The 14,630-nt window shown below is 45.9% G+C and overlaps 1 protein-coding gene across 3 annotated transcripts in view; it reads right to left on the bottom strand.

Annotated features, from left to right (window-relative positions):
• Positions 1-7,421, bottom strand: part of PLGRKT (plasminogen receptor with a C-terminal lysine) — a 42,977-nt gene extending 35,556 nt beyond the window's left edge. Inside the window, exons 1-2 of one of the 3 annotated variants that reach the window (XM_089779220.1) lie at positions 7,248-7,421; positions 5,339-5,430 (exon numbers count right to left, since the gene is read on the bottom strand). In XM_089779220.1, the coding sequence (XP_089635346.1) occupies positions 5,339-5,419 (81 nt within the window). In that variant the 5' untranslated portion in view covers positions 5,420-5,430; positions 7,248-7,421. Of the gene's footprint in view, positions 1-5,338; positions 5,431-6,766; positions 6,789-6,879; positions 7,164-7,247 lie in introns of those variants that run through there. The other 2 variants (XM_006115141.5, XM_089779221.1) reach the window with 2 other exon arrangements.
• Between the last annotated feature and the right edge of the window lie 7,209 nt (positions 7,422-14,630).

Raw genomic sequence — 14,630 nt, 5'->3', positions numbered from 1 at the left:
ATGGTGGATTAAGACAAGTAGCTAAGCATAACCTGGAAAGGGACTAAAAGCTGTGGCCAGTTTGGAAGCTTGAATGATGAAACCTGCGGAGCAGAGTGGAGACTTGCCCCAAAACTCACTGGGCACAAAGAAACTTTATTTTTTTAATTCATTTTTTGTCAATAAACCAAGCAATGAAAAGAAATGCTACTGTATACACCCTTCTATAGTGTATTGAGGAGCTTCAGTAAAGAAGAAACTGAGGCAGAGTGCTGGACAACCACTCCTGACCGCAAGAGGATGTGCAAATGTTCCTTTATTTATAAAATAGGTAGGCTGTCACTGTTAGTAGGATAACGGCACCTCTGACATGCATGCTCCTCAGTTTCTAAGAGCTGGTCTCATGCTTTGTGCAGGCATCTGTCTTCAAGTGGTATCAGGCAACTCCTGCACTTTTCAGACCAGAATCCCTGTATATCAGCCATGATCACCTCAGCAGGCCAGCTTAGGTTCAGTACCTACAGTTCTGTTCCTTCTAGGAGTTGTGATCATTTCTAGCTACTAGGAAGCCGTCTTACAAAAAAGCATCATTTATTTAGATCAAAAGCATTTCAGAAAAAAAATCTTAACCAAACATTGCTGTTCTTCCCTAAGGCTTAATTTCTAAGGAGCCAACGAAAGTCTAATTGCTTTCAGGTACTCTTGTAAGACCCAGGTCTGTGTTTCATCAGTCTGCTCTTGTCAGGAACAGCACTCAATGACCACCTGCCATTGTCACCAGTCCTTTCAACCATTCAAGCCCAGATGTAAAAAGAGACTTCAATGAGCTAGGTGGCCTCTGAGTACAAGTTCCTACGGAATTAGGTAGCAGCTGAGTACAAGTTTCGTGAATTACATGGTTCCTCAAATTGAGACTTAAACATCAAATTAGCTTTGCGGGCTTAAGTGTCCCTCGGATTCCTAGGCACACAGCCTTAGCAGAAAGCTTTGCTGCCTCAAACTAGATCATGCTTGGAATTACCCTCCTCATCCCCAAGAGTTTGTTGTGAGGTTGCTTGGGTATAGTCATTGTGTTGCTTTTCTGCTTGGTCTTCCAACTGTCCCTTACTATGCTAGATGAATATAACCATGCAGGATAGTCTAACAGTACAGTATAACTACAGTCACCGTACCTCACTGACCAGGTCCTCTTCAGCAGCGGTTCCCAACTGCTGGTCCCCCTGCAGCCTCCAACTGCTGGCTGCCAGGCTGCAGGAACCCCGTCAGCAGAGCCACGCAGCCATGGCCCCCAGCTGCTCCCAGGGTCAGGGTGCAGCAGTGATGGCTGCCAGCGCTGGAGCCTGGGCTGTGGGACTAAAAATAGCACCGTGGCCCTGGCTCAACTCCCATCTCCAGCCCCATCCGCCACGTGGCCCCGCCCCCAGGAGCAACTGGTGCTGCAGCTGCATTGTGGCTGCTGTGGCCAGACCACAGTACTAAAAATAGTGCTGCGGCCCCAGCTTCAGTCCCGGAATACTGGGTGTGCTGCCCCATATATCAGGACTGGAGACAGGATCACGCTGCTACTTTTAGTATCGCGGTATGGCCCCAGCAGCCACCATGCAGCCGCAGCCCCAGCTGCTCCCAGTGGCAGGGCCACATGGCGGACAGGCCCAAAGCTGGGACCGCAGCTACATGGCAGGTGGTGGCAGAGACTGGAGCTGCAGGGCTGTGTGGCCAAAAACAGGAGACTGGCCCTACAGTGTATGGTGGTGGGAGGCTCTAAGGGGTAAGGGAATGGGAAGCCAGCTGTTCACAGTGGGTCGGGGGAAGAAGGGGTGGTGTCAGGGCTTTTGGCATAGTGAAAATGCAAATAAAATGTTGCCGGTTCACCAAAAGTTTATGAATGGGTTTGCCGGTCCCCAGCATAAAAAAAGGTTGGGAACCACTGATCTACAGTGTTCACAAAATTATGTATCAATATTCTTATAATATAACCACTACACATCCACTACAACAGTCCCTGTTCCCAAACAGCTTACAATGACCAATTTGTTCTTCTTAATGGACATGAAACAGAAAATTACATTAATTGATCCTTCCTCTATGCATTAGGACACCTACAATTACTCTCTACTACAGGATGTCCTCACTATAAGTCCAAGATATGTTCCACAAAACTTGGATTTATAGCAAAACAACTTAAAGCAGGGAACTTTTTCTCCATGGCTGACTTCCATTTGCGCAATTCCCAACTTAAGAGCGGGGAATGAAAGGACTTATGATGCATCAGTTCCTATAAGCATCAATGACTTTAGTATGGAACGGGTGTATACTGGGGTGACTTATAGTGGGAACACACTTTAATGACACGAGCAATGCTAGGTAAATGTGCTAAAGAAGGGTTCAGGTCAGAGGTTTGGGAATGTGCAGGGCTTGAGAGTCAGGGGACCATAAGTATTTTATTTCCATTATATGCAAATAAAATCTACTCTCCCGCCGAAAGTTTGTGACTGGGTTGGGAACCACCGGTCCACACCATAGCACATTGATGGCAGAACACTCTCCCATTCACTTACTGCATCTTCACTAGATTCGCTAAATCAATGCTGCTGCACGAATTGCAGCAATGCCAATTTAACTCATAGAGGACAAGCTCTTACGAAGAAACTTCCAAGTATTTTAGTGAATGACAGCTTTTCTATGGAAGTGGGAAGAAGGAGTAGGTTGTCTTACACTGCAGACAGTGACAACACCAAAGGTTATCTGTTACTCAACCATCTCACAGCGATGTGAGATAAGGAAGATTGCTTTGAGAAATGTCTTTTTTAATATGAGTCTGAATTTTTTCCTGACTCAAAAACAACAGAAGATGAAAATGTATTCTAGGGATGTTAAGAGGCGGGTGATTGACTAATTGTGTAGTCGATACAATTTGTATCGGCTACACAATTAGCTGATAAGGGAAGGTGCTCTGTCCTGGCTTGAACCAGTTCAGGAGCTATCCCTGCTACAGCTCTGCAATTTAAATGTAGTAGGAGCCAGATGAGCAGGCAGCCTGGCTACATTTCAATTGCAGAGCCGCAGCAGGGGTAGATCCCAGACCAGTACAAGCCGGGACCACTGCACCTCTGCATTCTAAATGTACTAAGAGCGGGGCAGCTCTTATTGCTTTTAAAATGCAGAGCCATAGCAGTCCCAGACCAGCCTGAGTCCCTGTTTGTGGCAGCCCAGTCTCCTGCTAGAGCAGTAACTGTCCCAGCACGAGCTCCTGTTCCCTCTCTCCCCACTGCCTCTGATACAGAGGCAGCAAGGGTGGGGGGGAGGTGGGGGAAGAAAGCGAGTAGTCAAGGACTCAACTCAACTCCTCACTTATATGCCTAATATATTCTCGGTATTCTTAGGCCAGCTTTTTCTTCATTAGGAAAATTGTTGTTACTTTCAACTTTTACTATAAGACTGTACCATGTTTTTCCTCATACACATGTTCCCCTCCCCATAATTTCCAATGACGGAAATATCTTCTCCAAATATTCAGTTTACTTTAAATGTGAAATATACAAATATCAATATTAAATATCTACTCATCTTCAACACTTCCAAAAGCTAAAATACACCACCTACTGGCAATTTAAGTGTAAAATCCATCAACTGTTTGTACTGAAAGATGTATTTTTAAATTACACTGCATTTGATTTTAACTTCAGAAGCGTACAGAGAACTTTAGACTATATACTCCCCACTGACTTACAGCCAACTGAAAAAAGTCAGAGGCATGTCTACAATGCTTGGCATTTTGGACTACAGGAGTGTCAACTGCAGCACCTATAGTGTCTCCATGGCGAAGTTACAGCACACCATTGGTGCATGCTGCAATTCACACCCAGCAGTCCAAAAATGTGGGTTGTGTAGACATGTCATCCCAAAATATTAAAATACTTGACAGCAATGTTTCCTGTAAGCTGTACACTTGTGTGGCTGCTCAGGAGAGATTCAGATGCTGCCCAGATGATTAGCAGAGCGCCGACAGCTAGGTTTTTGTTTTTAATTGTGGAGCACATTCACACATGCCTGCATGCACACAGAAAAATTTATTCTGCACATGAGTCGAAAAGAGGAGAAGGGACATTGCTTGACAGCACATCAGACAAGGGCACTGCTGCCTGGATAAGACGGAGTAATTCTATTGCTTACTTCCGGATTTCAGCATCAAGAGCTGTCTTCCCCATCTCCATTATGCCACACTAATAAATTAAATGATAAACTGGAGAGTTAAAATCATCCAGTATTGTCTCTATAACCTTTGGTCTTTATCAGCTTGGCTGCATGGCCAGGAAAAGTCAGACAAGTTGCAGCCTTGGTATTACCTTAGAATTAATGAAGCTAACAAACCTGAAAAGCTAGTTTTAACTGGAGTTTATGGCTAAGTCTACACTGCTGCTTTACCATGCTGCAACTTACTGGCTCATGGGTATGAAAAAAGATCCCCCTTTTCCCCCCATTCCTCCTTGAGGGCAGCAAATTACAGCACTATAAAGCACTCATGTAAATGGGCACACCCAGCACAGTTAGCTAATCTCGTGATGGAGGTGGTTTATATAAAGCACTGGGAGAGCTCTCTTCCAGCACTCCTGCCATGGCCACACTTTCACTTTAAAGCAGAGCTGCTGCAGTGCTTTAATTATAGAAGTGTAGACAAAGCCTATGGATAGGAGGGGGAAGATCATTTAAATACATATTTTAGTTTTAACTTTTGGAATCCACTAATTGGAGTAGAACACTGGGTTCTATTAGCACCTCTGCTACTGACTCACTAAATATACGATTTTACACAACAGCAGCCTCATTGAGCTCAGTGGGGCTACTCACAGCTACACTAAGATCATGTTACAGGACTGGATTTTTAGGAACCAGCTAGAATAAGTCATTTAATATCTATACCTGAGTCCCATCTCACAGGGAGCGTTAGCTGATGAAAAATGCTATAAGGGCTTTTGCTATAAAACTTTCCCTATTTATAATCATGTTAAACAAAAACAAATAAACAAAAACAAAATCACATTGCACTGCCCTCCACCCTCAATACTTGAAAGCAGGATTGGGGAACAAATCAAAAAACTACAACAGTGAAGCAAAACACAGAAAAACAAAACCACCCCTTCACTCACACTTAAGTTGGAGCTCCAGCCCCACGAGGAAGGGACAGGGTATTGAGGTTCCACGCGGAGACATGCCATTGGCTGGATCAAATTAAGCCAGGGACGAGATGAAGCCTGCTAGCGGTAGGTTCCCCATGTCTGCTTTAAAGCTTCAAGAGTAAGCTTTTTCAAACAGATGAAAAATTGGAAGCTTTTCTAGATCTTGTACAACAAATGCTTACCTGAAGTCGAGAGTTCATGAGCATGAACTCCTGTTGACTCTTCATGTTTTCATTCATAGATTTTGAAAAGATGAATCCCATTTTGATCTAAACTGTAGTTATAAAAGGTAGATTTTAGTGTTTTAAAACACTAACCACAACAACTGAAGTTTATTTTGAATGTTTCTCTCACAATAGGAATAATAACTTTAATAGCACAGACTCTGTTAATAAGGACTTTGCTGCTGGCTACCACCCAAAAGTTTTATAACTCATTGTATCATATCTACAGTTAGACAAGAGTGGCAAACACTGGGGCCATGTCTACACTGCCTCTTTTTTTTTTACAGACGGCAATACAAATGAAGCGCTCATTAACAACTTTTCATGCTTCATTTGCATAATCTCTGCCGGAGGCTTTTTACAGAAGAGTTTTTTTCACTAAAACTAGCAGTGTAGAGATGGATCTCTTTTGTGCAAGATCCTTATGCCTCAAAAAAGGAGGTATGCAGAACTTCTGCAAAAGGTTTTTATTTGCGCAAAACAGACCAATCTACACTGCTAGTTTTTGCACTTCATTTGCATTGCCTCTTCTGCAAAGAAGAGGTAGTGTAGACATAGCCAGGCTGTGTGTGGGGAGGGGTGTATTTTAAGGGGGGAAAAAATCAGATGTTGCAATAGTTAGGTGACAGCTTGATTGGGTCACTATAACTATGATAAGATAGTCTTCCATGTCACTCACATGAACTGAATTAAGTGGGGTTTTAGAAGGGATTTGAATGAAGGTGGTATAGAAATCTAAAAGACATGGACATGGATGACAATTTATTTCCTTAATAGCTGTTTAGTAACATTTTTTCAAAACACCATCAACAGACAGGGGAAAAGGTATTGATAAAAGCAATCTTATTATTTCATGGTTGATGATTTCTGCTTAAATGATCCTCTCCAACCATAAAAATGGAAAACTGCTTCAGAGAATAATATTGTAACAGCTCCTCTGAGAGCCCTTCTGGTTGTTCTTGTTCCCACAGCATTTATTATCTGCAACTTGTTCAAACAGAAAAACAAAGTTTTGCACAAGACAGGCAAAACACAACATGATAGAAACTAACAGCTCCCTGCAACTCCTGGAAAAGCCTGCCTAGACCAGAACTTCGTGCTTAAAACACATGCTCGCTAGTGTTCCTTGTATAGGATTTTATTTTGTTCGTAACTTAGGGTTCCTCTCCTTAGCACCAAATTGGGGGAGGGGGTAGATTGGCAGACATGGTTTCTTGCTGCAGCATAGCCCGATCCCTGCTCTCCACTTTCACACCATCTCACTGCAATTGCAACTCCCCATTCCTGGGCACAGCCTGGACCCCTGCTCCCCAACAACCATCATCCCCATTTCCTCCAATCCCCCACCACCCTCCAGCACGACCCAGCCTGCTACCGGCATCTCACCCACATGCCCTCCACACTCCCACCAGACCGCCCCATTGCACAGCCCGCTGCCAGCCCCGCTCCTGCCACCAGGGACGAGTGCAGCGCCGCGAGTTCCCGCCCCCGCCCCTCACCGCACGGGCCGCCGGTCTCGCGGGGCAGGCGATCGTTCGGGAGACGCCTCCCACCGAAGTTTCCTCGCGCGGCCTTCGGGAAGGGGGCGGGGCGGGGCGCGCTCTAGCGAGAACCCCCCGACCCTCTGCGCGTGGCCAACGAGCGAGCTGCCCTGCGTTTCCCCTGGCGCGCGCGCGCCGGGGATTTAAAGGGCCAGCGCGCGGCAAGGTGAAGGCGGTGCCGCGAGCAGCCAGCGCCCGCCCGATGCCCAGCCGCCTTCACAGCGCCACGGGGATGGGGGCGGGGCAGGCGGCCCCACCTCGTCTGTCCTCCCCCTCCCCCCCCCCGCCGTCGTCATCATCCTGGCACCTCCGCCCCCAGCACTCACGAGGCTCCTGGCGCGGGGCCGGTGACGCGTCCCAAGCAGCGGCTCCCAAACCCGCCCCCAGTCGCGCTGCCTGACACGCGAGTTCGGGCTCTGCTCGGCTTCTGCTAACGGGGGGTCGCTGCAGCTTTTTTCCCGAAAAACGGCCGTTTTGGGGACAACAGAGTAATGTCACCATGTCACTCTGCATCCTCCGCCCTCAGCCGCCTGCCTCCCTCTCCGGCTGTGTCTAGACTGGCCAGTTTTTCGGGAAAATCAGCCGCTTTTCCGGAAAAACTTGCCAGCTGTCTACACTGGCCGCTTGAATTTCTGCAAAAGCACTGACTTCCTACTGTAAGAAATCAGTGCTTCTTGCGGAAATACTATGCTGCTCCCGTTCAGGCAAAAGTCCCTTTTGCACAAGAGTATTGCGCAAAAGGGCCAGTGTAGACAGCTGAGATTTGTTTTCTGCAAAAAAGCCCCGATCGCGAAAATGGAGATCAGGGATTTTTTGCGGAAAAGCGTGTTTAGATTGGCATGGATGCTTTTCCGCAAAAAGTGCTTTTGCAGAAAAGCATCCATGCCAATCTAGACGCTCTTTTCCAAAAATGCTTTTAACGGAAAACTTTTCCATTAAAAGCATTTCCAGAAAATCATGCCAATCTAGACATAACCTCCCTGTTCTTCCAGCGGGACGGGGGTTACGCAGCCTCCCACTACCCCCTCCCTGGTGCTCTGGGTGGGGATGGGAGAGACACGTTCTCTTCCCCCCCCCCCATACTCCAGAAGAGTGGGAGCCACATATCCTCCACCCTCGCCACACTCCTAGCCCCCTCACACGCCCCCTTAGCCAACCCCACACCTCCAGTCTGCTCATTCATAGCCCCCCATGCTGAGACCCTGTGGCCCCAACCCCTTCACGCACCCCCTCCACTGAGATCCTGCACCTCCAGATTGCTTCTGCCCCCTATAGAGAGACACCTCTTCCCAGTCCACTCCTGCCTCATCCACCCTGGAGAGACACCTATCCCCTGCCTGCTCCTGCCCCCTGCCCCCCAGCCAAACACCCTGCCCCCAGAGAGGGGGGGGTTGGTGAGTGTGTTACAATTTAGTTTACTTTTAGTGTAAAATAACAGTTTAACAGATGTGACATTTTGGACTTTCTTCTGCTCTCACTGAAGTCGATGACAAAACTTACAGTGACTTTTGGTAGGATCAAACTTTTGGTTCTTCTGCTAATCAAAATGTGAATTCTATTCTATACAGGGAGTAGTCTACACTTTTGTTGAGGCTAGGAAATAGAAATCGATCATTCATGGCTATGGGTGGTATGCCTTGGGAGAGAGAGAATAATGCATCTATGCAGTTTCAGCATTTTGCATATCAACAGAGTAAGAACATACATAAGAACCACCATACTTGGTCAGACCAAAGGTCCATCTAGCACAATATGCAGTCTGCTGACAGTGGTCAATGTCAGATGCCCTAGAGGGAGGGATCACAATATGTAATCCTCACGTGATCCCTCCCCTGTCACCCACCTCCAGAGAAACAGGTTTGGGACACCATTCCTACTCATCCTGGCTAATAGTCATTGATGGATCTAACCTCCATGAATCTATCTAGCTCTTTTTTTAACATGGTAAAGTTCTAGTCTTCACCGCATCCTCTGGCAAGGAGTTCTACAGGTTGACTGCACTGAGTGAAGAAAAACTTCCTTTTGTTTGTTTTAAACCCTAAGCCTATTAATTTCATTTGGTGACCCTTAGTTCTTATATTGTAGGAATAAATAAATAACTTTTCCTTATTCACTTTTTCAATACCAGTCATGATTTTATAGACCTCTATCATATCCCCCCTTAGTCTCCTCTTTTTTAAGCTGAAAAGTCCAAATCTTTTTAGTCTCTCTTTATATGGGACCCATTCCAAACCCCTAATCATTTTTGTTGCCCTTTTCTAAACCTTTTCCAATGCAAATGTATCTTTTTTGAGATGAGGCGACCACATCTGTACACAGTATTCAGGATGTAGGCATACCATGGTTTTATATATAGGCAATAAGATATTTTCTGTCCTATTCTCTGTCCCTTTTTTAATGACTCCTAGCATTCTATTTGCCTTTTTGACTACCTCTGCATACTGAATGGATGTTTTCAGAGAACTATCCACAATGTCTCCAAGATCTCTCTGTTGAGTAGTTGTAGCCAAATTAGTCCCCATCATATTGTATATATAGTTGGGATTATTTTTTCCAATGTGCATTACTTTACATTTATCGACATTAAATTTCATGTGCTATTTTGTTGCCCAATCACTTAGTTTTGTGAGATCTTTTTTGAAGCTCTTCACAGTCTGCTTTGGTGTTAACTATCTTGAACAATTTGGTATCATCTGCAGATTTTGCCACCTCACTGTTTACCCCTTTCTCCTGATAATTTATAAATAGGTTGAATAGGATGGGACCCAGGACAGACCTTTGGGGGACCCCACTAGTTACCTCTCTCCACTGTGAAAACTTACCATATAGTCCTATCCTTTGTTTCCTGTCTTTTAACCAGTTACCATTCCACAAAAATCCCTCTTATCCCATGACAACTTACTTTAGAGCCTTTGGTGAGAGACCTTGAGTATCTACTACTACAGTGGATCTGATAATTACTGATCTGGGTGTGTGCAGACACGAGTTTAATAGCATCTGAAGCAGAGATTTCCCACAAGGTAGCACTTTCCTGCTTTTGGTATCCCATAGTTCAGTGCGATTCGTACTTTGGACATGCTGTTCTCCATTCTGTATGCTCATGGAGATGTCTGTCTGTCTTATCTTCAATGCAGATGAGGCTGGGGGTGTTTCCTTAATTCTGTCACCCTTGTCTGTGCGGGAAGGGGAGGGTTGGCGAGCAGATCCCTGACTTTTCAGTGCTTTATCTGTGGTTCAAGCAGAGGCTGTGTGTCTGACTAAACAATGAGTATCCTCCTCCTTCCCCCCTTCCCTATGTCTGGAGAATCACAGGTCTGATGATACATACCCAAGGGGGGAAGGACAGAACCAGGCAGACCGTTTTATCAAATAAAAAATATTTATTTATAACAGTGATGAATTGATAGTATTTATTCTGCGATTTTTAATAGACAGTGTTAATAATGAATTTACAGTATTTATTATATTTATTCTGTGATTTCTAGTTAAACGTGTCAGAGATATAAGGATGGGAATGGCAAGGGGAATAGTCTCTATTCTAAAAATATCCAGCTACACTAATTAAATAACAGTGATAACTACAAACTCTATGTACTACCCAAAACAACTACACCACTAAGCTTATACAACAAGAAAAAATCAAATCATACATACCAACTTACACAGCACACGGAACATTTCAAAGATATCGGTTCGGTTGCGAAGGCCTTGGTTATGCCCGAGACTCGGGGGAGGTGGCTGGTCGGTTGATCAGGCCGGCAGCACTTTCAAGTATACGGGAAGGCACACACATGGTAGTACGTATGTTGCGAAGACCTCCTCGAGTGAACTGTGCGATGGGTATTTATCCCCAAATCTGCACATCGCTTTCCCGCGCTTGCATTTTACCATATATGGCCCAATGGTCACCAAGTGGGGGGTCTGTGTCCCAGGGGTTGGGCCGAAACTGAGCAGGTTTCATGCGACCAGGTAAGCCCCACAGTTCTCACGACAAGGTGATGGGTGGGAGAGTCTGAGGCTATTTTCCCCTTTTCACACCTTCCCTTTTTCTAAAGGCAATGGTATGCAGGAAGGGTGTGGCCGGTTTCTCCCAAGGAGTACTGCAGCCCACTATAGCAAGAGTGGCCTGGCCAAACTTTTTACTGGGGGGGGGGGGGGGGCAAGTTTTTTTTTCTAACACCTTAAACTCCTAGCATGCTATTGGGGAATTTTATTTGGGTCGGGGCAACACGCAGGTGAGAAGCAAAAGAAAATCAGCCAACCAACCACTCAACAACAAAAAAACAAAACGCTCACCTGCCCCCCAGGGAGGAGAAAAAACCCACAGATGTGGCCCTCTCTTCAGAAGCAAGAAAAAAAGAAGAGGATGCTCATTTCACTTCACTCATGCCAAGTGGGAGGGAGCCAAGGTTCAGGGCTTTCCACCAGAGCCAGATTAACTTTTCTTGGAGCATGGGGCTTGTAGATTTTGTAGGAGGGTTGGGGATGAGTGAGGGGGCTAAGGGTGCATGTTCTGGGCAGGAAGAGGGGCAGGGGATGGGGACAATTACCTAGCACAGATTGGGAAGGGGAGGGTGCAGGTGGCTCCGCATAGCCTTGCACTTACAGGCAACTGCCCCCCATCCCATGCTCCCACTGGCTGCAATTCCTAGCCACTGGGAGCAACTGGGATGTAGACTAAAAGGCTGTGTCTAGACTAGCCACTTTTTTGCGGAAAAGTGCGTCTAGATTGGTCACGGACACTTTTCCGCAAAAAGTGCTTTTGCGGAAAAGCATCCTGCCAATCTAGACGCTCTTTTCCGAAAATGCTTTTAACGGAAAACTTTTCCGTTAAAAGCATTTCCGGAAAATCATGCCAGTCTAGACATAGCCATAGTGAATAAAGATATAGCATAAAGTTAGAGCTTCCATGCACTGCTGTTTAAAGAGCCGCATCCTCTCCCTGCTAAGTAGCATCCGTGGGCTGCATGCAACCCGTGGCTAACAACCCGTGACTAACATGGATCCAGCCCATGAGGTTTGGAGGTGCTCCTCCCCCCACCCCACACAACAGGGCAAATTGGTACCACAATACGAGGAGGCAGCAAGCCTTGGAACTCCACCACCCTATGGCTAGAACATCAGCACTGGCTCGCCCCCGGGAAGGGAGGGAACCCCAAGCATCACAGCCTGCAGGCCCTCCTACAATTAGGTAGCTTCAGTATTTTGGATACCAAGAGAGGACTTTCTGCTAGAATTGTTGTGATCATTACTTTTTGGGGTGCATGTGGCTGAGGGTCCAGTATCATCTGCAGCAGGAATTTCACACCTGGCAATGCTTCCCTGCTTTATGGATCCCAAAAAAGTGGTTCTTACCTTGGACTTTCTAGTCTCCATTTTTTATACTAATGGAGCGATTCACGTGAGGCTAGGGGAGTTTTCAGAGAGGTCTAGGCATAGCCTTCCCCGACTTTTCATTGTTTTTTATCTTGTGATCAGTTTTGGTTCAGGAACAGAATGGGGATAAAAACATAAAATAAAAAACTCCAACTTACAAAATTAAAGCATAAAAACACAGTACTTGATATAATGATATAATAAAAACATAGTTACTGGTTTTAGCAATTCCTTCTATGTACTTAAACGTTTTTGAGCATTAGCTATTAAAATAAAAACAAATAGTGCCATGACATACATTGGCCAATGATAATCTATAGGCGTGCGCAGCACATTTCATTAGGGTGTGCACCCAGGGAATTTATTTTTTATTTTTTTAAAGGCGAACATTTATTGAATACTCAATCATAAAGAACATTATTTTTATTCATCAAACAAACTAAAGAAACTAAAACTTAACTAAAATTATTTTTTTTTAAATTAACAACTAAACTTTACTTAAAAAGTATCTAAACAAATACTTTGCTCCAGTCTTTAATGAGGCTAATGAAGAGTTTAGGGATAATGGTAACATAACAAATGGGACTAAGGATATGGAGGTAGATATTACCATATCCGAGGTAAAAGCCAAACTTGAATAGCTTAATGGGAGTAAATTGGGGGGCCCAGATAATCTTCATCCAAGAATATTAAAGGAACTGGCACATGAAATTGCAAGTCCATTAGCAAAAATTTTTAATAAATCTCTAAACTCAGGGATTGTACCATTTGACTGGAGAATTGCTAATATAGTTCCTATTTTTAGGAAAGGGGGAAAAAGCGACCCGGGTAACTATAGGCCTGTTAGTTTGACATCTGTAGTATGCAAGATCTTGGAAAAATTTTTGAATGAGAAAGTAGTTAGAGACATTGAGGCTAATGGCAATTGGGACAAAATTACAACATGGTTTTACAAAAGGTAGATTGTGCCAAACCAAGCTGATCTCCTTTTTTGAGAAAGTAACAGATTTTTTAGATAAAGGAAATGCAGTGGATCTAATCTTCCTCGACTTTAGTAAGGCATTTGATACAGTACCACATGGGGAATTATTGGTTAAATTGGAAATATAGGGATTAATATGAAAGTTGAGTAGTGGATAAGCAATTGATTAAAGGGGAGACTACAGTGGGTCATACTGAAAGGTGAACTGTCAGGTTGGAGGAAGGTTACTAGCGGAGTTCCTCATGGCTTCAGACACTGCTCCCAGCTCTTTACCATCATTAAAAAGGGGGTCAGAGGGCACATCGCGGGGGGGGGGGGGGGGCGGGATGGGCAGGGTGTGAGCAGGGGGCAGAAATTTACCAGCCTGGGAGCATCAATTAACTTTATGATGGGGCATAAAGGTCCACGATGTCTGCACTAGCCCAGGCGGGTGCCCGCCACTTGCGGTCCCGGGCAAGCTCCCAGGAGCCGCCAGCCTGGTCCCAGGAAGAGGGGTGGGCTGGGGGGCATCGGGTGAGTGGCTCGATCTGTGCCAGGTGCAGGGTCTGCTGGCTGGGTGCTGGCAGGCTTGCACCTGGCACAGGCACTGTTGCCAGCCCGTGCCCCTTTAAGGGATTCGGGGCCGGGAGGGGGGCAGACGAGTTTCCCTGGTGTTGGCCAGAGTGGCCACCAGGGAAACCTGGGGAGGGCTAACCTCCCACTAGTTCGAATTAAGAGGCTACACACCCCTTAATTCGAACTAGCTAGTTCGAACTAGGCTTAATCCTCGTGGAATGAGGTTTTCCTAGTTCGAACTAAGCGCTCCGTTAGTTCGAATTAAATTCGAACTAACAGAGCGCTAGTGTAGCGCCTATGAAAGTTAGTTCGAACTAACGTCTGTTAGTTCGAACTAACTTTGTAGTGTAGACATACCCTAACTGCTGAGGCTGAGGTGGGAGGGGCCATTCAGGAGCTCCAGACTGAGCTCCTTCCCCTCTGGCGGTCAGCCCCGACTGGCTCCCCAGCTTTTATCCCCAGCCTCTCTCTTGAGCATGCCCAGCAGAGTTGTAGGGGTGGGGCCCGCTCTGCTAGCTGGGCCAGGGGAATTCCCTGTGAGGGGTAGCCCTGCCCCATCATAGAGGGGAAAACCCCAGTACAGGGGCTGGCACCATCTCACCCCAGCTCCAATCACACACACATGTACACCTGCCTGATTTTTCCCTTCCAGCCCCTGTTCTGCCCCATCATAAAGTTAATTGATGCTCCCAGGCTGGTAAATTTCTGCCCCCTGCTCACACCCTGCCCATCCCGCCCCCCCCCCCCCGCGATGTGCCCTCTGACCCCCTTTTTAATGATGGTAAAGAGCTGGGAG

Source organism: Pelodiscus sinensis, chromosome 6, assembly GCF_052426305.1.
Source record: "Pelodiscus sinensis isolate ZL-2025 chromosome 6, ASM5242630v1, whole genome shotgun sequence".
NCBI classification, from domain to species: Eukaryota; Metazoa; Chordata; order Testudines; family Trionychidae; genus Pelodiscus; species Pelodiscus sinensis.
The sequence above is the reverse complement of the archived record's forward strand: the minus strand, read 5'-3'. Positions and strand labels throughout refer to the sequence as shown.